At 42.9% G+C, this 25,913-nt stretch overlaps 1 protein-coding gene across 1 annotated transcript in view; it reads right to left on the bottom strand.

The window, feature by feature from the left end:
* The window catches only part of TBC1D14 (TBC1 domain family member 14), a 229,332-nt gene that overhangs the window by 33,571 nt on the left and 169,848 nt on the right, over nucleotides 1-25,913 (bottom strand). Inside the window, 8 exon segments of the mRNA XM_029591586.1 lie at nucleotides 14,521-14,630; nucleotides 18,626-18,670; nucleotides 18,672-18,704; nucleotides 18,707-18,759; nucleotides 19,072-19,144; nucleotides 22,318-22,412; nucleotides 25,028-25,108; nucleotides 25,211-25,317. Of these exon segments, the coding sequence (XP_029447446.1) occupies nucleotides 14,521-14,630; nucleotides 18,626-18,670; nucleotides 18,672-18,704; nucleotides 18,707-18,759; nucleotides 19,072-19,144; nucleotides 22,318-22,412; nucleotides 25,028-25,108; nucleotides 25,211-25,317 (597 nt within the window).

Below are 25,913 nucleotides of genomic sequence, written 5' to 3'. Positions count from 1 at the left end.
CCTGCAGGGTCGCTTCGGGGGCATTCCAGTGCCATGTGACGATGGCAACCAGTGGTGATGCTTCTGGGATTTCTCTTGGTGCTAGGCCCGGTCTTTACCTGGGGCTGAGGACAGAAATGATCCCGATGTCCTGGAGTGCGACGACACCAACAACGGCCTATCCCCGGCACTTCTCTCCCATAAGGGCCCCGGTGGGGGAAGAGGACAGCAAAGGTTACATGTCAACTGGTTCCCCACGGCCTTTAGGCATTGACGCCCCCTAACGCCGGAGACTATGGATCAGATTTTTTGGACCCAAATAGTTTCTCCATCTTATCCAGATGGGCATGATGGCCTTTGGGGATGATTTGATTGCAAAAACGACAACCCTGGACATCGTGTGACGCCCTCAGGCAGAGGATACAGACCTCGTGTGGGTCCGTGATAGACATGGTCCGCAGGCACTGGGGCATCGGCGAAAACCGGAGGTCATTAAAAAGAGCCCGCGAGCAGTTGCGGGCCAGAGGTCACTGATACGCAGCACTACCAGGAATTGACTGCAAGAAAGGAGAAAAACTGCGCCACCCTACCGAGGCACCGACCCGGAGGAGGAGGGACCCCCCAGTGCAGGAAAGTTGGTAACCAACCGGGAAAAATGGAGGAAGAACGAGAAAAAGAGCAGAGATCCAGAACCGCAAGACAAAAGCTCCACAGAAAAGAAGAGACTGAAGAGGAACCCCAGTAAAAGTTTTCCATACCGGGCTTCATCTGATGATGTTACCCATGAGTGAAGACTACCATCCTGCTTATCCTAGGAGAAACTAAATGTAAAGTAAATGGGAAAAAAAGGGACCAGCTAGTGTCCAATTCAAGCGTACTCAAAAACTAACTGTAACAACTTACATAAGTTATCTTACTGGAACTCTGTTAAAAATAAACTTTATTAAACTTTATTGAAAGTTATTGATACCAAATACTATTTTTTATTAGAGACAAAGACCTCAGAACTGGCGAAAATAAGGTCTAATTGACCATAGATTTTGTAACCGGTAAGTTCAATCATAGGTCTCAATTTCGTCTCTTTTTTCTTTTTTTATAAAAACATGTTTGACTCTTTATAAATGAGCAGCTTTTCAATTCCCATTGTATATAAACTGATGTCGCTTCTTATCTTGCAACAAACTTTGTCGATGTTACAACAAAGTAAATAGCACAATTTGTTGGCTAATGTCTCAGCAACCCAAAAACCTTATATGCTGACCACTTTCAATGGCATGTGTCTTCTCGCCGTTTGTTGCCACGCTAAAGGCTTCCTAAGAACAGGTCAGATCTTGGCTGTCTTTAAATCTGTTAGAAGTAGACCTTGAGAGAGGCTAGCATTAATTAGGGAACTATCAGACTACAAACAGCCCAGAAGACACTTCATAAATTAAAAAAAAAAAATGTAGTCAACTTTTTGGCACACAGTAATACAATTTCAATGCACTGATGCTATTCTCTCCACTAGATGTCAGCAAAAAATCATTTCTTGCTTTCACAAGTTAAATGCATGCTCTCATATAATGGATAGATGGTAACATGCACACAGGAGATGAAGCAGTTCAAGTTTTAAATTTGTGAACAGTTGCATAATCTACTACTAATTTCTTTTTTTTTTCTCTTAGATCTAGGATTTCCCTCCAGCAGCTCTGGGCCTCCAGCACAATTGAACAAGGGCTGGGATCCTGGTACCATAAGCCTTCATTTGCTTATGATGCCAGGGATTTCTCCCTGCCCCCCCACTCCATGTTATCTAGTCCGGTCATTACAGCAACTGTCCTCAACTGGGGACCACGTATCGAGGTTGCTTCCTTCCTCTCATCATGGGTCCTGAATCCAACCACTCAGAAGTAACTGGTGAACAACAGTCAGAACTTTCGCCCCTCCCCCCCCATCAGGGGGCTGCACATGCTGCCTCCGCAGCATCATCAACAGACTCAAGGATCGAACCAAGAACCTTCCACACAACAGTGCCAAGGTGCCGGCCAAACTACTAAATTCAAGCCTAGCTATGAGCACAGCCGGCATTGGAGGGCACTGAAGCAGCAACCAGCGGGTCCGAACAGCATCTGCCTGGCACCCCTCACCGGAGACACCATCACCCACCACCACAACCACTGGCTTAAAAGAAAAAAAAGTGAGGTTGCTCCCTTCCAGAAAAAGTCAGCAGCAGACGCTGGCATCGACAAGGCAGGGTCTGCCCACCACCCGTGGCTGGCAGGGAGGGCACCGCAGCAGCGACTAGCAGGTCCAAGCAGCTGCTGCCTGGCCCCCCTCATCAACACCAGCTTAAAAGAGAAATAAAAAATGTGAGGTTGTTCCCCTCCAGAGCGCGCAAGCAAGGAGATGCCAGCGCCAACAAGGCAGGGCCTGTCCACCACCCACCGATGACACCTCTTCACAGCAGCGGGAACGCCGATCAGCGCGGCAGTGACTAGCGGGTCCAAGCAGCTGCTGCCTGGCCCCCCCTCATCACCACCAGCTTAAAAGAAAAAAAAAAAAGTGAGGTTGCTTCCCTCCAGACAGCTCAAGCAGGGGATGCCGGCGCCAACAAGGCGAGGCCTACCCTCCACAGACACCCCTCACAGCGGTGGTAATGCCGAAGGCGTGTGCCCTTGGCATGAGCATGAAGGAGCACAACAAAGAAGCCTGTGCCTTTGTGTGCCCCTTCGTGCAGACCTGCAGTACGCCCGCAGTGTACTCTCGACGTGCTTGTTCACAGACGCCACTGCTACTTATAATGGATTAGATATGCTCCATTGAACCTAACCTAGGAAGGGGAATATATGGTGATCTAAGGAGGATCCCAAAAAAGAAACAAAGAAGAATCACCAATTTGGTTTTTCCCATAAGTAACACTTTTCTACTATCTCCTCGTGCTTAATGTTTACTCTGCTCCTACTAAATGTTCAGGCCCTGTCTAAAAAAAATCCCTCTAATTAATGACTTGATAGAGGATTTAAACCCCACCATCTTTTGCAATGACAAAGAATGTGCTCTTAAACCAAAATTTCACATCCTAAATATGAAGTATTTAATTTTCCTAGACCCAAACGAAGAGGTGGTGGCTTATTAATAATCTGTAAAAAAAAAAAAAAAAAGAACTTAAGCTAATACCTTACAAAGTTGCGATTAACCTTCCCTATCAGATGGCAATTCTAAAATCACCACAACTAGACACAGCTCTGGTCTATTATCCCCTTGGAATACTATAAAAAGATTGCTTGCCAGCGTCTGAATTATTCGCTAAGGTGTTTCCATCACCAGAATCTACCTTAATTATAGGAGACTTTAACCCATCTGTAGATAAAACACCTAGAACAGTAGCCTGTGAAACATTTTTAGAGACAATGGAAACTTTGGGATGGCCCCAATTTGTTTCCAAAGCTATGCATAAAGCGGGACACATTCCAGACCCAGTATTCGCCAGTACCAGGAACTGTCTAATCAATACTTCCTGTTCAGTATTACCCTGGTCCGATCACCAATTCATAAAAGTGGAAATAATCTTCCTCAACCCAAACCATAAGTGTATAGATAACAACCACATTTTCACCTTCAGGAAAAAGATAGACACGGAGGTAACTTGCAGAATCACTGGAAAACAAGCCCCCTGAATTAAAAGCAAGCCAATGCCGCTTCGGCATTTGATTCCTGGGATCAGGTTGTCAATGACATAGGTTTTCGGCTAAGTCCTGTCCAGACGAAAATTATTAATAAAGAAAGGAATACCTCTAAACATAAGGAGCCCTGGTATATTAATGACTTAAGACGCACAAGACAGACCCTTAGAAAATTTGAGAAGTAATGGCGGAAACGCCAGTCTACTGAAGCCCTAGGAAAATATAGATCTCTCCTAACAAAATACCGTGCACAAACTAATAAAGCAAATAAAGACTATTTTGCTAAACAGATCCACGGGGTATTATTTAATTCTAAACTGTTCTTTGATGTTGTTAAAAATCTAATTAAGGATCCATCATGAGAAACAATACCTTCTCAAAGGACGTATGCCATGAATATGCAACATCTTTATTAGATAAAAATCGATAGGCTGAGAACTCAATTCCCTACCTGTTCCTCCACAAAAGCACCTGCAGAATCACATGGCCTGGTTAAATGGACCACGTTCGACAGACTTACTAATCTTGAAATTAGCCAAATCATTACAAAAATGAATCCTGCTAATTACCCACGAGACCTAATTCCAGCCAGTCCCTTGAAGCAAGTGCACAGTATTATCACTCCGACAACTGCAATCTTAGTCAATCATTTTCTCTCAGAAGGATCTGTTCCAAATGGGTTAAAACAAGCTGTGATTAAACCAACTCTAAAAAAAATTAAAATGGCAAAAATCAACCTGGAGAACTATGGTCCAATATCCAATGTGTCCTTTCTCTCGAAAATACTTTAAAAAGCAGTGCTCTCTCAACTTGTATATCATTTGGAAGACCACAATATTCTCTTCCCAATCCAATTTGGATTTAGAAAACATCATTCAACTGAGACTTTACGCCTCTCATTAATGGACTCAATTCTACAAGAGTTTGATGCTGAGGAATCTTAAATTCTTGTGCTAATTTATTTAACAGCCACCTTTGACACTGTGCTGTTATGCCAGCAGGTGAGCAATATCAGGATCAACGGTAATATCCTCAGATGATTCTCTTCCTTTCCAATAAGACATTCCAAGTCAAATTGGACAATCACATATCTGATACTTTACATATTGATACAGGTGTCCCTCAAGGTTCAGCCCTCTCAGCCACACTATTCAATATTTCTATGCTCCCATTGTGTAAATTACTGGCCGACTTAGCAATTACCCTTCTTCCTGTATGCTAACAGTTTTACATTCCATACTCCAAATCACTGCATCAACACACTCAACCCATATGAAAGCAATACAGCATGAACTCTCTCAATTTAAACTAACATTAAACCCCAAAAAGACAGAAATCATTTGGTTAAGCAGAAGTGCTCCAATAGTTAAACCTCCAGCTCTTGACCTGGGCAACTTTCAAAATTACTCCCTCAGATCAAGTACGGGATTTCGGTATCCAACTAGATGAAAACCTAACAATGAAAAAGTACATCAAAAAATTAAACAATGCAGGCTATACCAAGTTAAATATATTACATTGGCTTCAACCTTTATTAACTTTTGAGGACTTCTACACTGTACAGCAAATCCTACTTCTTTCAAACAGACTACTGTAACACCCTATAACTCGGGCTTCCCGCTTGCCTCTTAAAACCATTACAATTACTACAAAATGCCTCAGCAAGACTATTAGGAACAAGGAAATTTGATCACATCACACCCTTACTGATTTCACTACACTGGCTGCCAGTACAATCCCGAATCCATTATAAAGTATTAACGTTAATATTAAAAAATCATTCACTCCAGTAACACATAAGAACATAAGAGTCTGTTAAGCATGTCATTACAACCATACACACCTCAGCAAACACTAAGATCTCAAAATAAAGGTCTATTAACTGTCCCTACAATATGAAGTACACATCTGACGCAAGTAAGAGACCATGTATTCTACAAAGCAGGACCAGTACTTTGCAATTCTCTACCTGAGAAATTATACTTGATATTAGAGAGAAAAAGATTTAATCTATTCAAAAATGCTTATAACCTAACTTAAAAAAAAACATCAAAATGCAGAGAACTATCAAGAAGGACAAGAGATATTGAGGTATTAGGATTAAGTTAACGAAACACTAAGAATTTCAATACAATGTACTGTCTATCACTTGCAAACTGTTATCGCCTATTACTTAGAACGTTAGTTAATATGTATTTGAACATCCAATTTGATTTATGTTAACCCCTGTCTATGAATACTACACCTTTAAACAATAACCACTTGTTGATTTATAATATGAATGTTAAGATCACAATGGTTTACAAAATTATTTGGAAAAACGGTATATAAAATGTCTGAATAATAAATACGAGCCCAATGTAATAAGACAGGAGTAAAAAATATTTATATTTAACATACTTATAGCCCGCCTATAGTAAAGTCATGCTAAGTAGGGTGCTTGTATTTCAGGACATATTTTCTTAATGTGCATGCTTTAAAAAAAAAAAAAAAAAAAAAAAAAAAAAAGTTAATTCCTGATGCTGTAAGCTAGTAAAACGCAAATGCACTGGAAGCACAAACATCAAAAAGATGCGTGCACAAAAAAATAACCCAGCATGCATAAATCATATTTAATGTACACAAACCATAGTTTATGATTTCTTAATATGGATTTGTGTACACAGTGTTTTGTGCACAAGTCATGGTTAATGTGGACCAAACAGTTTAAGAGCATAAAGCATGATTTCTGTGCATAAACGTTCTGGCCAAAAAATTCAGGGGTATACATTTGTCTCCTAACATGTTTTGTGCGCACAGCTTCTATGCACTCAGAGCATGCGCTGCACAAAAAGTGCACAACAATGCGCAGAAAACGCTATTTGTACACAAATCAATTACAGAAGCCCATGCTGCAAACGTCAGGTTCAGCCCCATAGACTAACACTAGCCCAAGTAACAACTCCTGTTCAGAAGTGGAGTCAGAAAAAGTCGCGGGAGAACGGGCGAGCGCACAGGTGCCCACTCTCCCGGGTGCGCGATTCAGGAGGGTGGCCTGTGCAAATCTGGGCGCGCGGTAAAAAAAAGAGGAGCTAGGGACACTAGCGCGGCTGTCAGCGAGTTTGACCGCCGACGCTCAATTTTGCCGGTGTCTGTTCTCGAGCCCACTGACAGCCACGGGTTCGGAAACCGGACACCGGCAAAATTGAGCGTCTGGTTTTCAACCCGCGAGCCGATTTAACTTTTTTTTTTTTTTTTGACTATTTTTAACTTTTGGGACCTCCGACTTAATATCGCCATGATATTAAGTCGGAGGGTGCACAGAAAAGCACTTCTGCTTTTCTGTGCACTTTCCCGGTGCTGGCAGAAATCAGCGCCTCCTTTACTCCTGATGTAACAGCTTTACTCCTTCACATCAGGAGTAAAGCTGTATACACAAAAATGTACACAGAGGCCCCAATATAATAAAGTGCACTAGGTTACCTGTGCAGCTCTTGTAAACATCTAGAATTCATTTACCTTAAAAACAAAAACACCCCCCACACACACACACATATCCCTCAAAAGCAAAAGCAAAAATCTCACTGACTCACCTCATGATTACATGAAAAAGGAGTGGGCATGAACTGGCAGGGAGAACACCACTCCCATTAGGAAATGTAATTATCAGGGGGGGGAGAGGGAGGAGCAACCTGTACAGGAATGTGACTCTCCAGGAGGGGAGGAGCAGGAATATGGACAGGAATGGGGGCTAGGGAAGAAACTTTATTTAAGTAGCTGGGAAACTAACTTGGGGCGTCACCTTCCTCTGTACAGGCCTCCTCCTTTCCCTATTGATATTTACCTTTCCTAATTACAACCTTTACAACTCCCTGCCAGTTTGTACCCAGCCTTTTTCATCCTAGCAATGAGGTGAGTCCACGTGAGATTTACTTTTGGTAGGTGTGCACACGTATTTAGTGTTTGAAGAAAGCGTTTAGGAGATATGCACAACGGGACAGCGGCCAGAGTTGAAGCCTGAATGACCGGTGCAACTGCTCACAAGCTTCAAACTTGTGCTCATTCAATCCCTTTGCAGGCCTTCACAAGTAGTGCATAAACAGCAAGTTAGGGAAGTATTGTTTTCTGGCGCCATCTATCCCAGAAACATCACATCAGAAAGCTAAAAATCACCTTCAGTTCATTGGTGGGACAAGAAAGAGTTGCTTAGGAGGAGTTAAGAGTATGCTAGAAATTTTTCCCACAAACTTCACTCTCACAAGGTTTCAAGTGCTACATAAGTGAAGAGAAATGACAATGTACTAGGACCGAACACCAATATTTTTGTCTGCATTTAATCTAGGTACATCTGCTGCAGTAGATGTTTGTTTATTTACACTACAGGGCAAATAATGCTGTAATTGAGTCTTACTGGTAATAATTTGTTTCTACAATTGACGCCATCATTCTCGTAACCAACCCAACCTGCTTTATAATTCTAGTGCCTCCCATCACCGTACATGCAGCCATCTATTGGAATGAATGGCTCTATACCTCTGCTTGGTCGTGTCCAGGCAGCTTCCAAAGAACATGGCTGTTATTCCTAACTTATAATTAGGCAGGCTGCAACAGATGAAAGCTACTTAACAAGGAGGTACTACCGGGCCAGGTCCTGCACCTCCCGGGTCAGCTGGGGGGGTTCTGAAGGGGGACAATTTTACCTGTATTGTTACCTGAATCTGGAGGGGGGGGGGGGGGGGGGAGAGAAGAGGCAATTTTCAAATCATACTTACATGCTTAAAAACCTTTTAATATTGCAGCCAAAATAACTGGAAACATCACATCGCATGAACCAGCTGTGCTAGGGTGAAGCTGGTGATGCCCCCCAGGCATTTTAAGGCCAATTCTGTTTCCCCCTCCTTTTTTGTATGGCACCTTACTAGAAACAGAGTGCCCGCTGTCATCTTAGAGCCTTGGGGAAAGCCACGATTTATTAACCAGCATCAGTAGCATGGGATCTATTTACTGTTGGTTTCTTGCCAGGTACTTGCGACTTAGATTGGCCACTGTTGGGAGACAGGATACTGGGCTTGATGGACCCTTGGTCTGACCCAGTATTACAATCTCTTATATGTTCTTAGCCTGGGGCATTGCCTCTTTCACTCCGCCCTTAAACAGAGCAAAGCTTCTGAAACCCTGATGCAAAAAATTCAAGAGTTTTGTCTAGAAAGCCTGATCAGTGACAGAGCATACCAGCACCCATCCTCAAGCCACAGCAGAATACGAGGCTGTTTCAGGAACAGGCATGTAAAACTGACAGCGATTAGGACACAAAGCATAGCCACTTTAAGAAATAACCAGTCTGCCCACTTACACAATAAGACGGTTTATAGTACTTCAACCATGAAGCCACAACAATTATAGTTATAAGATGATTTTTTTTTTTTTAGTATATCATCGAGAGGCATCAAGTAATTCATTTCATTTGCAAAGTTGGTTGGTCAGACCCACAGCAGCTGCTTTACTACAATTCTTAATACAAAATAATTTTGTACACTGTATCCTAAGGTGCTTTATAAACACATCGGACATGCAATTTAGAAGCATCACATACACCCACCCACTGCTGCAGTGTAACAGATAAAGGACAAGAACTAACAAAAAGGAAACTCATTGCCTGCCTGCAGACAGTAAAGTACCTTCTTCCCAATCCTTGGCACAAGTTGTCCCTGAAATTACGCCCCATGGGTTGCTATTCCATTCCACCTCACAGTCCAGGTGAGCTTGGACGGTGCTCCCCAGCGCACTAACACACTGGAAACTCTATGCTGGCCTCAGACCGTTCCCCCGCTCTGGTACATGGGTCTGCTTGAGCTCGCAGGCACAGTCACTTCTCAGCTGCTGCAGAGCCAGCGGGATGCAGTACATTTGCCGAGAGGCTGTTCTTGGGAGAGGGGCCTAGTGGCCACAGCACTGCATTATGATCCAGGAGAAATCCTGGGTCATGGGTTCAAGATTCACTTCTGCCACCGATTCTCTGTCTTATCTTAGAGGCAAGTCAATAATCTTTCCGTGCCTCAAGGACTCACCTGAAACAAAGTATTTGATTTAATCTGCCTTTCCTGAAATATTTCTAAGGCAATGCTACTGCTCAAAAAAAACAAACTTCAAATAGATGATTTAAAAATAAAAATTATGCAAGGACATTTTTTCCCTACAGCCCTAAAGGTCTTTTGCCATAGTTTACACAAATGAGCTTCCACCTGGTTCTGCTGAATGAAGATCAGAGATCTATATATGCTCAGGCTTGCATATAAATTGTATATATAACTTATTCTGAGAACTCATCTCAGGAGATGCAGTTTCCAACCAACAGGCCGATACAGTAAGGTGCGGTAGAAAGAGGTGCGTTAGGGCCGGACGCACCCGCGTTTGCCGCACACACAGTTCGGATCGCATACCGCTCGATACTCTATTTAAATGGCATGCAAATGCAAGCCGCGTCCAACGCGCGTCCATGAAGCGCAATCCATTTTACTGTATAGAGCACTATACAGCGCCTACACAGTATCCTGGGTGCGCTGGTACCTGACATTTCAAATGACAGGTACCAGGAAGTGGATCCCAACTTTAACCAAAGAAAACCTAAAAACCTAAAATCCCCTCCTCCCGAAGCAAGGCAGGCGAAAAGCGACTCAACACGTAAAGTATTGTGAATAAGTAACCAAAGTAAGCTTACTTTTTCTTTCTTTCAGCCCTCTCTGCCCTCCTCCGGAGGCGCGCGCCGCGGCTCCCCTGCCTCCCGGGGGCAGCCGGCGGCGAAAGCGGCTTCCAGCGGCCCCCGCCGGCGAAGATGGATGAACGCATGCCCGTAGTGCACGGGCGCTCAAGCCAGCGAAAGCACATGAACGGGCGTGCGTGACGTCACGGCGTACGTTCATACGATTCGCTGGTTTGAGCACCCAAATTGACGGGCCCCCAAGTCAGCGAAAGCGTAATGAACGTACGCCGTGACGTCACGCACGCCCGTTCATGTGCTTTCGCTGCTGAGCGCCGTGCACTATGGGCGTGCGTTCATCCATCTTTGCCGCGGGGGCCGCTGGAAGCCGCTTTCGCGCCGGCTGCCCCCGGGAGGCAGGGGAGCCGCGGCGCGCGCCTCCGGAGGAGGGCAGAGAGGGCTGGAAGAAAGAAAAAGTAAGTTTACTTTGGTTACGCTTATTCACAATACTTTACATGTCGAGTCGCTTTTCGCCCTGCGCCTTGCTTTGGGAGGAGGGGATTTTAGGTTTTCTTTTGGTTAAAGTTGCTTCGGGAGGAGGGGAGAGAGGACTGGGGCTGCCCCGGAGACCGGCAGCCATGGACGCAGCCAGGGCAGGTGAGCGGGGGCTGGGGGAAAGTTTGCCGCCTACCCTTACCCCTGCCTCTAACGCAGGAGTAAGGGTAGGCGGTAAATTAGTAGGTTAAACGCGCGGCAAACTGCAGGTTTAAAAGCGATAATCAGGGCGCGCGTTACTGTATGGGAGGGAATAGCTAATCCGATAGTTTACATCTCATATACATGCCGCGGGTGGAAAAGGGTTACCCGTTGATTTAAAGAAGCGGTAAGGATGGGTTAAAAGGGATAGTGAATCGCAGGTTGGACTAACGCGGCCAAATTGTGAGTAGAAAACGGGTTAGAAGCAGGGTAACCGCGGCCGCACTTTACTGTATTGGCCTGCAAGTGAGCTACATGGCTACGATTATCACTGAGCAGTCAGCATAAGTGGAGCCAAAAGGTCCACAGTGACAGCACCCACATCAGCCGCTCCAGGGAATGTACGAGCCATCGCTGGCCAACACCCGAGCTGTCAACTCCAAGTTGTGCGTGATGCATTGAGCTTCTTTTATTTCCTAGCCCTAGCTGTGCATTAGTAAAACTGAAGAAATCCCAAAGTGCTTAGAGATTACAGATGTAAAGGAACAGAACTGGCTGCACACATCACTCATGACTAGACGCAAGTTGGCTACTCTGAACGGACCAGGTCTTGAAGTTTCTGCACACAAAAATAGGAGTAGCCAGACTGAAAGGTGAATTTTAAGAGAAGTGCGTGCATAAAAACGAGTACATGAACGTAACTAATGGTGCATATTCAGGCAACTGCTACTTTATAAGTCCCAAATCTACGCGCACAAATAATGATGCGTGAATAAATTTGCTCGGATAAATAAAGGTCGGACTAGAGGCGTTTTGGCATGGAGCCAATATTTCCGCATATAAGGTGCTACTTTATAACCTGTGAAAGAGACGTGTACATGTTTGGTACCTGTGCATATTTACACCTGCTAATTATCTGGTGCAGGTCAGAAGAGAATTCTTTATAACCAAATACTGCCTGGGTGAGGGATCTGGGTAAACTAGGGGGAGTGCAGACTGAAGAACCAGAGGGGTCTCGATAACAGAGACAGACCGGGCAAACTGGCGGACTAATTGGTAAAATTGGTAATTTCCTTCATGTACATTATCAATTTTGAGAAATTACACACATAAAAGCAGACAAGTGTGAAGGAAAATATGCACATTATGTTTCCTTGGGTAAATGATTAAAATTGGGCACCTATAGATAAGTCAGTCACTTATCTGGATAATTTTTGAATGATCTGGCTAAGTGGCATCTTTAATTCTTAAAAAGCACTACTTAGCTGGAGAAGTAAGATAACCGGATAAGTCTTCAAACACTAGTAATCATCTACCTTACTTATCCGACTATCCTACTTATCTGGATAAGTCGCCACAGCACTACTTAGCTGGACAATTCAAATCTTATCCAGCAGTGTTTAAATTACATGCCATGTATTTTTTGATACGCAAAGATGCTGGGTAGATGTACACGTATTTTACAAGGTGTGCGCACATTTATGTACATGAGTAGCTGCATGTATGGATGCGCTCAGGCATCTTTTAAAGTTATGCTCAAAAAAGTACACTGTGCATGCGTTTTCCCCCAAATTATTTGTATGCTTCCATTACCAGCACAGCAGCATGCACGACAATCATACTGCTGTTAAAAAAACAAAAAAAAAAAACTTGTCATACCCTGTGTACAAGGTATATCCCAAAGCACTTCACAAGTGGAATGGCATAACAGCAATAATAAAAAAAAGCAAAATAAAATTCTGAGCATATGATTTGCTTATGTGATTTATCAGTATTCGTACTGTGGCCGGAGGCAAAATTAAGCAATTTGTCAGCTTGAGAGTGTTTAAAAATGATGCCACCATGTTTTCAGGTATGTGTTTGCTGTGCATCATGGGATATGTAAGGGCCAATATACTAAAGTGCACCAACATCAGCTGTTAATGCAGTGTTTATTACTCAAACTAACGGCTGTTACTTATAACATGCAAATGCAGCAGACAAAGTACATGTGAATTTGACCTATGGATGTTATTATGAAATCTTAACTATGCCCACATAGAGCAATGCTCTAGCATTAGGTGACACTGGTGGATGCAGGATGAGAGCCTAGTTTTTTCTGAAATCCCATATTTTGCATCCTGTACAGGTAACAACTTCTGGGATTTACCTGTACACTCGAAATTCCAAGCACAAAGTCCAGGTGGCCCATGTAGGATCGGACATTTCCTTTTTTGGCAAATTAATAGTCTGCCCCTTTCTGCCTAGGACAATCTTTCAACCCCTACACAATGGTAAACTTTACACACTGGGATTTTTCAGACTGTTCTTCTGGGGTTGTATATATTATACACTGTCCTTGCTCCCCTGATCTACATGGGCAAAACCATCTGGAAACTCAACACAAGAATTTCCCAGCACTGTTCTTGCTTGTGCCTTTCCAAGAGTGAAGCCTTTCTGGTTTCACACACTGGCTGGAAAGACACCACGCCATTTCAGATCTAAAATTCTTTGCTATGGAGGTTGACGACCCTCCTTCCCGTGGTGGGGATTTTTCTACTCGTGACATCATTCACATACCCCTTCTGACTGGCTAATTTTTGGTGTGTTTCTGTACATTTAAATTTCTTCTAGCTGGAGTTTTACTTTTCCGCAGTCACTATTATCATGAGTGAAGCAGAGACTGTGAAGGTATGTGTTCTGACATCTGTTGCTGTTTATAGTCTGCTAGATCTGTTTTCTAATTTAGTACTCTCCTTGTTTCTAGATCTGTTGAAAATTGTGCTAGGATCTATACTAGTCTCCTGTGTCCCTTCCAATGTAGATTTCTACGAAACATGGATAGTGTCAGGGGAAAGACTGCTCGGATATGAAGAAGTCTATGGAGGGAAAAAAAAAAAAAAAGACTGCTCTTGGAATTCACACACTGGATAGTCTGATTTTTAAAAATTAAACTTGTGAATTTGAAGCAACAAAAGGGATTTTCTATATATGTTATTCTTCAAACACCAGATCTACAAAAGCCTTACCACAACAGACACCTGCTATTTTGAATATTTAAAGACAAATGTCCATGGATATCTTGTGGTTGAAAATTGGCAAAGTTTGTACAGACTGAAAAGTACACATGTGAATGGCAGTTTAGCACCTTATTGAAAATTTACTCCCAAAATCCTTGACAAGACATCATCCATCACTATCCAAAAATAGGCCTGTGACTGGTGAGAAAACTCACAGCTTTTTCTTGGTTCGTTAAACACATGAAGTAAACCTCTGGCCAGACAGAGCCATGTATATTATACATAGAGACAAAAGGGAGAGAGTAAGCACAAATGTTTGATCCATACAGGAGGCATTATACACTCATTTGAATGTCAACTACCCATAATGCTCTGCAGGTTTACATTCATCTCCAACATCTGTGATGAATCAAAATTCTAGGCCCAGATGAAGTCATGTGGGGCAAGTTCATATACATTGTAGTCAGTAGTATTTTACAATCTACATTTTAAACTTTTCCAAACTTACCAATCAATCAAGTATATATCTGGAGTTAAATTATTTTTCTTGAAATGTGCAAACAGCCTTGGAAGGTTTTCTTCAAAAAACACCTCAAAAGCTGCATAATAGGTCAACATCTGAAGAACAAAAATCAGAAAGATGGGTTAGGATGCTAGTTCTCATGTTTTCCCAATCAGCTCTGTCTATTCTGGGATTACCTCATACATTATTATTTATTTATTTAGAATTTTTCTATACCGACATTCTTGGACAAAATATCAAATCATATCGGTTTCCATTTAACAGAACAGTCGCGGCTATGGCGTTACATAGAACATTTGAGCAATGAACATAGAACAGGTCAACAATAACAAACAGTAGAATAATTCGTCAGTGAATAACAATGTATAGAGCAACAACAACTGGGGCGGCTGTGGGGCGTAACATACAATAATATGTTTAATGGAGTATCATTTTGAGACTGCATCGTAGATAGGGCGTGGCGGGGCTTTAAGGCATGGGGTAGCAATGAGAATCTGGCTGAAGGAAGGAGGAAGGGGGAGAAGGGGGGGAGGGGAAGGAAGTGAGGCATTGGATCATGATCGGAGGAATGTGTTAAGGAAGTAATGGATGATCAAGTATCTCCTTGGAGTCCTGATATTACATTATTCTGTTCTAGATTAGCTAGTTTGACTTGGCTTTGCTTCCTTTTCCATTCATACTGTGGAGTAGTTCCTCTTTGCCTTTAAACTGAACTCTGCCTCTATCCATATGCTTGTTAATCCAATATTAGGCACTCCTGGAATAACCAATCCAGGAGTGCAATTTATTTGCTGAGTGGGATTACTTATACCAGGATTAATGTGGAACTCACTCTTCAATTTCCTTCTAGCGGAAAACAAAATATGGAAAACAAATACACATTTACTGATGGATTAGAGAAATGTGGTAGGAAAATTGAAGTATTTCCAGAATTATCTGTAGCGGTTACAGTGGATTTTCCTTTCAAGGTGATTGCAGAGAACCAGAAGAATACTCTAATCAGTAATACAGTCATAAAACTAAGCATTATGGCATGACAGAGGATCTAGCCAACACAAGTCACTTACACTCTTTGACAGACGTAGCAAGGAAGGCTGTGAATCATTAAATTACTCATGTCCCTGAAGTGCTATAACACCATGATAATATGAATCATTACCGTATCCCCACTAAATGTGGATGTTAAGTGTTGATAGGAATGTGTGTAGGAAAAGGACTTGGGATAGCATAAGACAACTGAAAAGAACAGAATTTAAACATTTTTACTTTTAAGCGTAATTGACATGCTAAGGCTTCTCTCCACAAGAAGGTCCTTGGCAAAGCATATGTTGGGGAAAGGCCCATTAGGAAGCTTCTTGTATTCTCCTTGCATTTAAAATACTAGAGTATGACTTTTTTTTATATCAATCGTTTTAAGACAGCTCTGTGCCTAAACCCACAGGTGAAGCCCACTATAATGTCAGAAGTTCAGTAATGGTTTGGGAGACTGCTCAATCTTTTGAGCTCAGAAAGGCATAATATAGTAAGAAATTAGCTTCAGTAGAAGTGGGACCTCCAGAGCTGGAAATCCATTTTTAAAATAGGATGTGGCGAATCATTTTGAGCCCTGATATAAAAGATTTTCAGGCTTTAAAAATTCTGAATTTTAGTCTTCGTTTTCATCTTTGCAATGTCTGAACCAGTTTCCATTTGCACAGAGCTGGTGATTGGTATTGTGCCTTTTCTCAGTCTGCATAGCATTGGGCTATCTAATAGTGCCACTGCTCATCAAGCTCTTAAAAAATAAAAAAATAAATAAAAATACAGCCATGGAATGTATATGTGCCAAGCATTTTGACTATTAAAGTCAAAACAGGTTTGAAAATGCAATAAATGCATCTGTTGTACCCTAGTTTTAAATCAACAAGGCTGAAATGAATGACACGCTCTGCTTCTAGTAATATGACACCATTTACAGACGTGTGTGTTTGTGTGGAACTAGCAAAACTGAAAGTGGACAAAGCCATGGGGCTGGCTGGAATGCAACCTACAATACGAAAGGAGCTTAGAGAGCTTCTGGTAGATCCATTGAAAGACCTGGTTAGAGACAAGAGTGCTTCCACGGGACTAGAGAAGGGCGGATGCAATCTCTTTTCATAGAAGTGGTAAACAAAAGGAAATTGAAAACTACAGGCTGATTAATCTTACCTTGGTATTGGGAAAATTAACGGAGACTCTCCTGAAGGAAAGAATATGAACTATTTACAATCCCAATGGGTGGCAGGATTCAAGGAAGCATGGTTTTATTAGAGGCCAATTGGGTCAAACAAACCAGCTTAATTTCTTCAACTGGGTGACCAAGGAATTAGATCAAGGATATGTGCTGATGTGGTTTACTTGGATTTCAGCAAAACCTAATACAGTCCTGCATAGGAGATTCATGCATAAACTAAGCAGCCTAGGGGTTGGTCCCAAGGAGGAGGACTGGACGAAGAACTGGTTGAGTGATAGACAGAGGGTGGTAGTAAATGGAAATCATTCAGCAGAGAGAGCAGTGATTAGTGGAGTGCCTCAGGGATCAGTCCTGAGGTTATGGATGGAGAGGGGCTATGCATTTTTAAATAAAGATGGCATTAAAATCTGCAAAGAGAACCCACCTGGGTGAGTAGCCAAAATGAGAAGTGATCTGAGAAAATGTGTGGTGGTCATGCTCGGCCTCCTGCACCCGCTTGCCTCCCAGCTGAATTTATTTTTTTTTTTAGCTAAGTCCACGCCAGCCGAAACCAGTTACTGGACCAAGACACTCATCTGAAGGGGAGGATCCAGAGATATCACCTCGGGAAACGCGACGGAAGTAGGGACCAATAGATATCACCACAGGAGAGCGGGGCAATAAACTACTTTCTTCCTTCTACAAAAAAACCCCAACTTATCATGCAATCCTCAGTAGGGAGATGCACATCCACCATCTGCTGGAGAATACTGGTGGGCTGATGTCAATGCAGGGACACACACACACTGATGTCAGCTTTGCTCAGTCTCCATCTGCTGGTAGAGGTGCATAACCCACCGGTCATGGATCCACCTAGCCAAACGCTAAGAAAAGGAGCAATATGAGATGATGGGTGAGAAGCTGATGCGAAATAGTGTGACAAGATGGTGGCTAGAGCCAGAAGAACGCAGAGAACATAAGAACATGCCATACTGGGTCAGACCAAGGGTCCATCAAGCCCAGCATCCTGTTTCCAACAGTGGCCAATCCAGGCCATAAGAACCTGGCAAGTACCCAGAGAGGTGTGTGAAGTCATTGGTGAGGCCTCACACAGAATACAGTGATCAGTCTGGGAGACCACATCTCAGAAAGGATGGATAAGCTAGAGACAGTCCAGAGAAAGGCAGCCAAAATGGGGTGGTTTCTGCATAAGAAGCCACATGAGATGACATTTGAGGATCTAAATATATATACCCTAGAGGAGAAGAAAGAAGGGGGGAGGGGTATAATACAAACTTTAAAATACATAAAAGGTTATGAATACACAAGGAGGAAACCTTTTTCAGTGGAATGGAAATTCTAGAACTAGGGGGCATGATGTGAAGCTCCAAGGGGATAGGACCAACGTCCGAAAATATGTTTTCACAGAAAGGGTGGTGGATGCCTGGAATGCCCTCACAGTGAAGGTGGTGGAGACAAACATTGTACTGGAATTCAAAAAGGCACTGAATAAACACAAAACATGGTAATGAAGCACTGTGGTAACTTGCACAAAGCAGCAGTTACAACCCTAAAAACCTTACTGGGAAGATTGGATGGGCCATGTGTGTCTTACTGTCATTTACTATCTTACTATGTAAAGATGAACACAAGCACAAAATCAAACAAGTTTCCTTACAGTGATGCTAAGCATATTAAAATATGGAAAGTGATTTTTTTTTTCCAATGTTAGGAGATTAGAGAAATTGTCTTCAAGGAAGTTTCTCTGGAACTAAGCTTAGCTTCTGTGGAGCAGTTCTGGGAAACCATTTCAGTCTACATTCTCACCAGTGGGGAAAATAGAATTTCACACCTGAAAGGAAGTGGTGCAGGAAATGGTCAGGGCTTTAGTGAACTCACCAGGCCTTGGTCCACTCGAAAAAAAACCGCCATCTGACAAGGTTTTATTCAAAAGATTTGCAAACGCGATAAAGGCATCTCCGCTGTATCCAAGTTCAAAATCAGCACAGCTGCAATGAACGACATGCCCTGAAAACCTTTCAAATGAAACAGAACCACAAAAAAAAAAAATACATGTTGTGATTAGGGCCGCAGAAAATTGCAGGAAGTACTCTCACAGTTAAGCAAGTCTGCTTTCCCTCAATATTCTTCATGGACCCCTTAATTATTCTTTAGTAAAACCATCAAGAAATACAAACTGAACTATGACCCCGCACCAAAAAGAAGCAAACCTGCCGAGTACAAAAGTAAGTAGGTTACCTCAATGTCATTCTTAATTTCAACATCAAGTATTTTAAAATATTTGCATATAAATAGGGGAGACAAATTGAGCAGAAGTTTACTTACATAGCCAACATCTGGTCTGTAACAAGTATACGCCCCTAAAATACTGTGCAGCATGTCATGGTAAGGGCCACCCTATAATGTAAGCATAAAGTTAACACATTCTGTAAAATAAAATCTTTTCTGGTGTAACTACGCAATATTTCCGTTTAAAACCAGCAAAAGATGGCGGAAGGTTTGACTACTCCATGGAACAATCTTCCACTCCTTTAGTAGACTCTCGTTCTTTACAACTCTGCAGTTGCTGCTCTGGTTCATAGCTATCAGACAATGACAAAAGATTACCAGATGGTTCATAAAAGATAAAGATGTGCACAGCCAGCAGTGAGAGTAGAACAGAGGAATTTTACCTACTAAATTAAGTGACAAGGATGAACTGATGGCCAGAAAAACAAGTGCATTCTGAAGTCCCAATGTGGTAACAAATGGTCCTATCTTTCCCCTCAGAGCAGTAACCATGATTCTGTAAAGCTTTTCAGCTTCCCTGCTGAATCATTTATCTGCATATATTTGTCTACTTTTTTGACTGGATATGACCTCTATCTTCATTCTCTCTGTCGCAAGTACTTGGACATTCCTCGTGTTCACGTCTGGCAGTACCTTGGTTTGGACTGCAAGAGCAGATTTAGAAGCACGCATTCAATTTTAAGGAAGAGGAAGACTCTGGGAAAATGTGTATAGTAACTGGCAGGCAGAAGACACTAATTTTAATAATGTGTATGAGCAATTCATAAATTAAGAAAAGCATAACTATATCCCACCAGGGCCAATTCAAATGATATTGCAAAATAAATTACCAAAGCATAGGGGGAACTTAGGCCTAGTGCACCACACACAATGAGCTTCCTGATTACAAGGAATATGCAGTACTATACGCAGGGCCCAAAGTAGCAGACAAAAAACAAAACTGTAGGAAATATCTGACCAGCAGTCCATTGGTGAATGGTAGGGCCTAAAGAAATTACTGTTTTTACAGATCCCATCATATTAGGTCTCTAGTATAGTTTTAGGACCTTACCCATACACACTCTTACTACTAACAAGAAAGTCCAATAATTCTGCTAAGAGACAGTCTTGTAATTTCAAAAACTTGGCTTGAATGGAATTAGTAGGAAGTCTGCAGCAGTCAGTACACAGTTGAAATGTAAAAGCTCACAGCATCTATGGGCAAGAAAGAAGGAAATGTAACAAGTCCCAAAGGCTTGACACACCCACATTCGGGACGTAGAAAATCTTCAGAGATATATACAAGCCAGTGCAGCAAGGAAAAGATTCCAAAATTTTGTAAAAAAAAAAAAAAAAGAGGCAACAAAGAATTCCACAGCTCAGAGACCCCACACATCTCAGAAATGTTGCACAAGCACCACTTACCCAAACTTTAAGGATGGCTTCTATTCTGAACAGCACATTGTAAGAGCATTTTTTAGAAAGCCAGCTAGATGCACATGTAATTTCAGTGAATTATTAAAAAGCAACTACCCAAGTAGTTTCTTTTGGAAAATTTGCTTAACAATTCTGCAGGTAGAAAAGTGCATGCTATCTATGTGGGTGGAGAAATGGGGGGCAAAACTATGAGCATATATTTGAATATACAGTTTTACGCACACAGTTCACCCCCCCCCCCCCCCAAACCGAAACAAGCCCCGGGAACTCTTTAATGTAAAGAGTAAGCACACTGTAAAAGTATTTCCAGCTATTGAATGGGATGCATACTTCAGCCTGGGAATCTAGAAGGTTTACCTCAGGAGTTACCTGGCTAAATCTCTTTGAAAATTCACCCCGATATTATCGGCTTTGCTTCACTATTCATAAAATTCACTTTTCAATTTGACCACAAATCAAGGATGGTCATTTCCCATCACAAAGAACACACGTTCTTCTGCACAACTGCAAAGCTTCATTCACCATGTCACCTCTCCTAGGACAAGACATGCTGAAATGTTGAATCTGCACAATACAAAGCAAAGCAGAAGAAAAAGGGTAGGAGGAATGGAAAAGAATGGGCACCTGGTGAGGAGACCACCACAGCCATTCTCTGGCTTACATCATATTGAAAAAGCGCTCTCAGAAAACCTCATTCACGTCTCCTCTCCAGCAAAGCAGAGGCAGAGTAGATGCACTGGGGGATGTAGGCATTCAGAAGCAAGATGCCATATCCAGAGACAGATTGATGCTAGCTGTTTCCCCGTTACCCTCTGGAAGGCGTCAAGAGCTAGGTAATGAAGTCAGCTTAGCCCAGGCATCCATGCAACTGCTCACACAGCTCAGAGATGAAAAGTCAGGTCAAACAAAATCTAGTCAGGCATTCACTCCCTCTCACTCATCTCTTATAAGAGAACTAGGAATGCCTCTTGAAGCTGCCAGTCTGCTCCAGTGACCTTTCAAGTGGAAAATGGCAGACATCAAATTAAATAACTGTTTTTCCTCTGTGATGTCATTGTTCCTGAACGAGCCACAGGTTTAGTTCAACACAGTGCAGGGAAGTAGAGGGCCTACTACAAACACCACAGTGGTGGACACGGTGACATCAAAAAGAAAACTTCAAAAATTCCTGATATGCCAAACTAGGGAAACCAAGATGTATAGAACAAAATAGAATTTTAAAAGGAGACACAAAAAAAAAGCATTAAAACATGTTGGGAGAATTCTCTGTCAGGTTACAGAGTAAACCGAAAACAAAAGGCAGATGGTCTTGTGTGATTCAAGTCCCCTGCCACACATGCTGAAAGATTCTTTTGAAAAGCACTATTTATTTAATCCTTTGATAATGAATACAACCAGGTTACCCGAGCCATGTGCGTATCTCTACTGAAGAAAGAGCAGCGTGCCAGTGACAGCACTCTGGGCCCAACTTAGCCCTACCTCCGGCTGAAGCAAATGTGTTTCAATTCAGAGGTGAAAAGGTGCAGGAGTATCAGTCCTTGCAGACAGGTCTATGTGAAGAGCGTCTAGGGTGGCCAGCTCTTCTCAAGCATGATCTAAATATCTTTATTTAAGCCCCACTGAAGATCTTATTTTTCAGCCTAATACCAGCTTTTATGACACTTGCTATCTGGAGTTTTCCCCGCCATGCATTTGCCCTTCAAAGTCCAAAAAAATGATTCACCCTAATTAAGCCCTAAGTGAATTCTCTATTACTTTAGTCTTTACAAAACAAAACAGTCTTCTCGGCTGAAAAGATACAGGGGATACAGGAATGCATTGTTTTCATTGTAGAAAAAAGAAAAAAAAAATATTCAACTACATACCTGCTGGAAAATACACAGGCTGGGAAACGTTCTGGAGATATCCAGTTTTATTAATTCCAAACTGGCTTCTCTGTCTGCTGCAGATAACCCTGAATCTACAGAAATAAGGTATGCTGTTAATGCATAGCATTGTTACAGAAAAAGGAAACTGCTTGCAAAGCTGAACTTTTCAGTGACATTTTGGTGCTCCTGAACAGGTAGCATCACTTCTGCAATATGTTGGTTTCCCAAAGAAGGGAAACCAATGATTTGAGACGCTTCGTCCATTCGGTTGAAGAATGAAATTTAGGCCCTGAAGAAGCATACAATGTTGGGGCTTGGGCATTATTTTAAGCAAGACTGGTTGTCTTTGGACATACTTGTATTTGCATTAAAAAAAAACAAAACAAAAACCCCTCGAAAATAGATATTCTTGTTTTCAGGATGGATGAATGAACTGGCCGGGCGGTGACCCGTGCACTGAAGGGTACACCGGCAGGCTTACTGACTCTTGCTTTATATACCTTTTTTGCTTTTGAAATTGTGTTTGTTGTTTCCCGCTTTTGGATGTGACTGAGCTTTAGACTGCCCATACATTTTCCTATGAAAAGAAAAAGTTTTACTACAACTGACGTGTTTGAAATCTCAGTGGAACTAGGGAGTCCCATGTTACTGGCAGCTGCTGAAGTTGCCTTGTGTCTGCTCGGAGATCCTACGGGCAGAACTAATAGATTTCAACACCATGATATCCATGCTCGCCTAGAATCACGAATGATTGATATTTTCCTACTAACTTATGAGATTTTGTTACACCTTGATGTGTAACAAGCAGGAGCCTGCTCTCCAGTCTGAGCCTATTCTGCAAATACTGGTGTACCTGCTGCTCTTTCCGCCACACGTGGAGAGGCACGCGCCAAGACATGAACACTTGCTAATGTAGCCACTGTTCACCTGAAGATGATGGAGGCTCTGCTGGAGACTGGAAAACTTAAAATTCAAGTCAAATGCAGAGAATTTTCAATTGCAGACACCCCCACACCACTTTTGAGTTTGCTAAAAACGGCATATCTTGACTGTTCTGATTCTATAACAGTTGGCATGACTACTTAAAAAAGACTTAAAAATGCTGAATATACCGGGTCATCCTTCTCACCAATCTGAGGGCTCTAAAAACATGGGGGTCATATTTTCCAAAAGGCTTTTCTCCTCTTCGGTCAGGGCACCACCCATTTGAAAATAAGGCTGAACTCTGAAGAGAGACCACACAAGCTGTGATCCTAGGTGTAACATGCTAAACTGCAGAATTTTAAATATTTTGAGAATTTCCCTAGAATTCACTGTAAGAGTGTTCCCTTCCACTTGCTCTCCCTACTACCCTGGCCACTTTGTCCTCTCAGGCTCCAACTCCATCCACCTGCCAGTATCTCTCCCCTCCACCTCTAGGCTCAACCCCTTCCACTCTATCGCCAGTCCTAGAGTTTTGACCCCGTTCATCAGAACTGCCCCTCACACAGGCTCCCCTCTGTCCCTCCCTCTCTCACACACATGGCTCCCTCTCTCTAGTCCACATACATACAACCTCATACAGGGTCCCTCACTCTCTCGCACACACACACACATCCCCCTCATTCAGTGTTCCTCTCTCTTGCATCCACACCCACACAAGCTCCCTTTCTCTCTCTCACACAGTTCATCCTCACACAGGCTACCTATGTCTCTCTCTCACGGCAGCCCTCACACAGGTTCTGTCTCACACATATACAAATCCCTTCACACAGGCTAGCAACCCCACATACACACGATCCCTTTTTCATACACACGAGCTCCCAATCTTTCTCACACATACACACTCCTCTCACAAATCTCCTCATATAGGCTCCCTCTCTCTGAAACCTACACTCAAGCATCCCCCAGCCCCCCACACTCTCAACCTCTCATGCTCTCTCTCACCCCTCCTTCTCCTCCCCCATACCCCCTCCCTTCTCCTCTCACTCCTCTCCCCCTCCACCCCCTCCCCTCCTAACACACACATCAGTCTCAACCGGGCCTTCATCTTTGCCACAAGCGGAGCACATGCCATTTGCGGCACACAAGGGCCTTCATCTTCACCGCGAACAAGTGCGCCAGGGCCTTCATCTTCGTGCACTTAGTCTGTTTCACGGCATGCTGGGGTCTCCTCTGTCATTTTCTGCGCAGAAATTTGGCAATTCTGCGTGAGGGGGGGGGGGGGGGAGAGGAGATTGTCTGCTGCCAAATTCCGCCAGGACTAAAATAGATCTGAAGTATAATCTGTGGTGCATGTTTTCTCCAGACAATGTATACTAAAGTCCCACAGACGAATGAAGGTACATCTGCAACCTCTGAATGGCATATACCTCTGAGTGTATCTATCATTTGCACTCTTTCAAATGGCAGCTAGATGACTTTGACAAAATAGACACGAAATGCACAGCAGCATAAAAATAAATAAATATTCCACGTAGTAGCTATCTCCTCTGATACGTTTACTTAGTATGTACCAGAACTCCAAACCTAAAACTCCTTGCCAGGGATGTACAGAGCCCAATCAGGGGTGATTCCATTAGTGAGATAGCCTCTGGGAACCAGAAAAAAAAACATGGAATAATGCAGTGCAAACCTGATCCGAGTAATAAACGTTTGTTCTGATAAACCAAAAGATTTTATACAGATACCACGGGAGAAGAAGCTGATTAACAAAAGGCGCGCCTACCTTCGTTCTCCATATCAAAGCCTCCTATGCTGAGAGACCGCCACTTGTCTTTGGCTCGGGCTAAGCAAATGTCGTACAGCTCTAGGAAACACAACCATGCCGTGAGCCAGAGAGCAATCCGCGCTGGATTGAAAAACGTTTACCGCCTGGCTGCCAACGGCGGAGTTACTTCTGAAGCCTCACCGTGGGTGATGTTTAACTCGTTGCCTATGGCCAAGCTCCAGACTTTGCCTCTCACGCTGGGAGGAATTCCTTGCCACCACAGCTCGCGAACCCTGCGAGAGCAACACCTGAAGGGAAGAACAGCAGAAATGCATTAGTCACTTGGGGGCCCCACGGGAGAAAGGGGGCGCCTGACTGCCCATTACTCGACTTGCTCGGATGGCGTACAACGGTGGAAGCGCGGTTTAGGTCCCGGGAAAGGCTTCCCTTTCAGCTCCCCGCGAGCACAGGAAACAGGAACTGCCTCAAAGAACTTGCCCAGAGGGGGCCGGTGAAGCAGGAAAAAAAGGGAAAGAAAAAACAGATGTAATTTTAAAAATAAATGAGGGAAGGAAGGTGGAGTGGAGGCTACAACCTTTTGTTCCTTAATCAAACTGCGTCATGGAATCAATTCTCTTTCCATATCATTGCCGCGTCAACGCAGTATGAAAAATATAAAAACAAGTGTGTATGGTACAGGATTTCAAAGACTGCTGGGAAAGCTGAAGTCTGTACTTCCGACCAAAAGCTTTGATGTCATTTCTGAATGAATAAAACGACAACATCTTTACCCAGTAATCTTTAGTCTCTGCTTGGCAGAAGAAGAGTGTGCAGTTGGACAGAAGGACAAGATAGAGGGATGGAGAGGGAGGGGAGAGGAGAGGAGAGGGAGAGGGAGAGGGAG

The sequence above is a fragment of the Rhinatrema bivittatum genome, chromosome 1, assembly GCF_901001135.1.
Source record: "Rhinatrema bivittatum chromosome 1, aRhiBiv1.1, whole genome shotgun sequence".
Classification (NCBI taxonomy): Eukaryota; Metazoa; Chordata; class Amphibia; order Gymnophiona; family Rhinatrematidae; genus Rhinatrema; species Rhinatrema bivittatum.
Note: the sequence above shows the minus strand (reverse complement) of the source record. Positions and strands in the feature narration are given on the sequence as shown.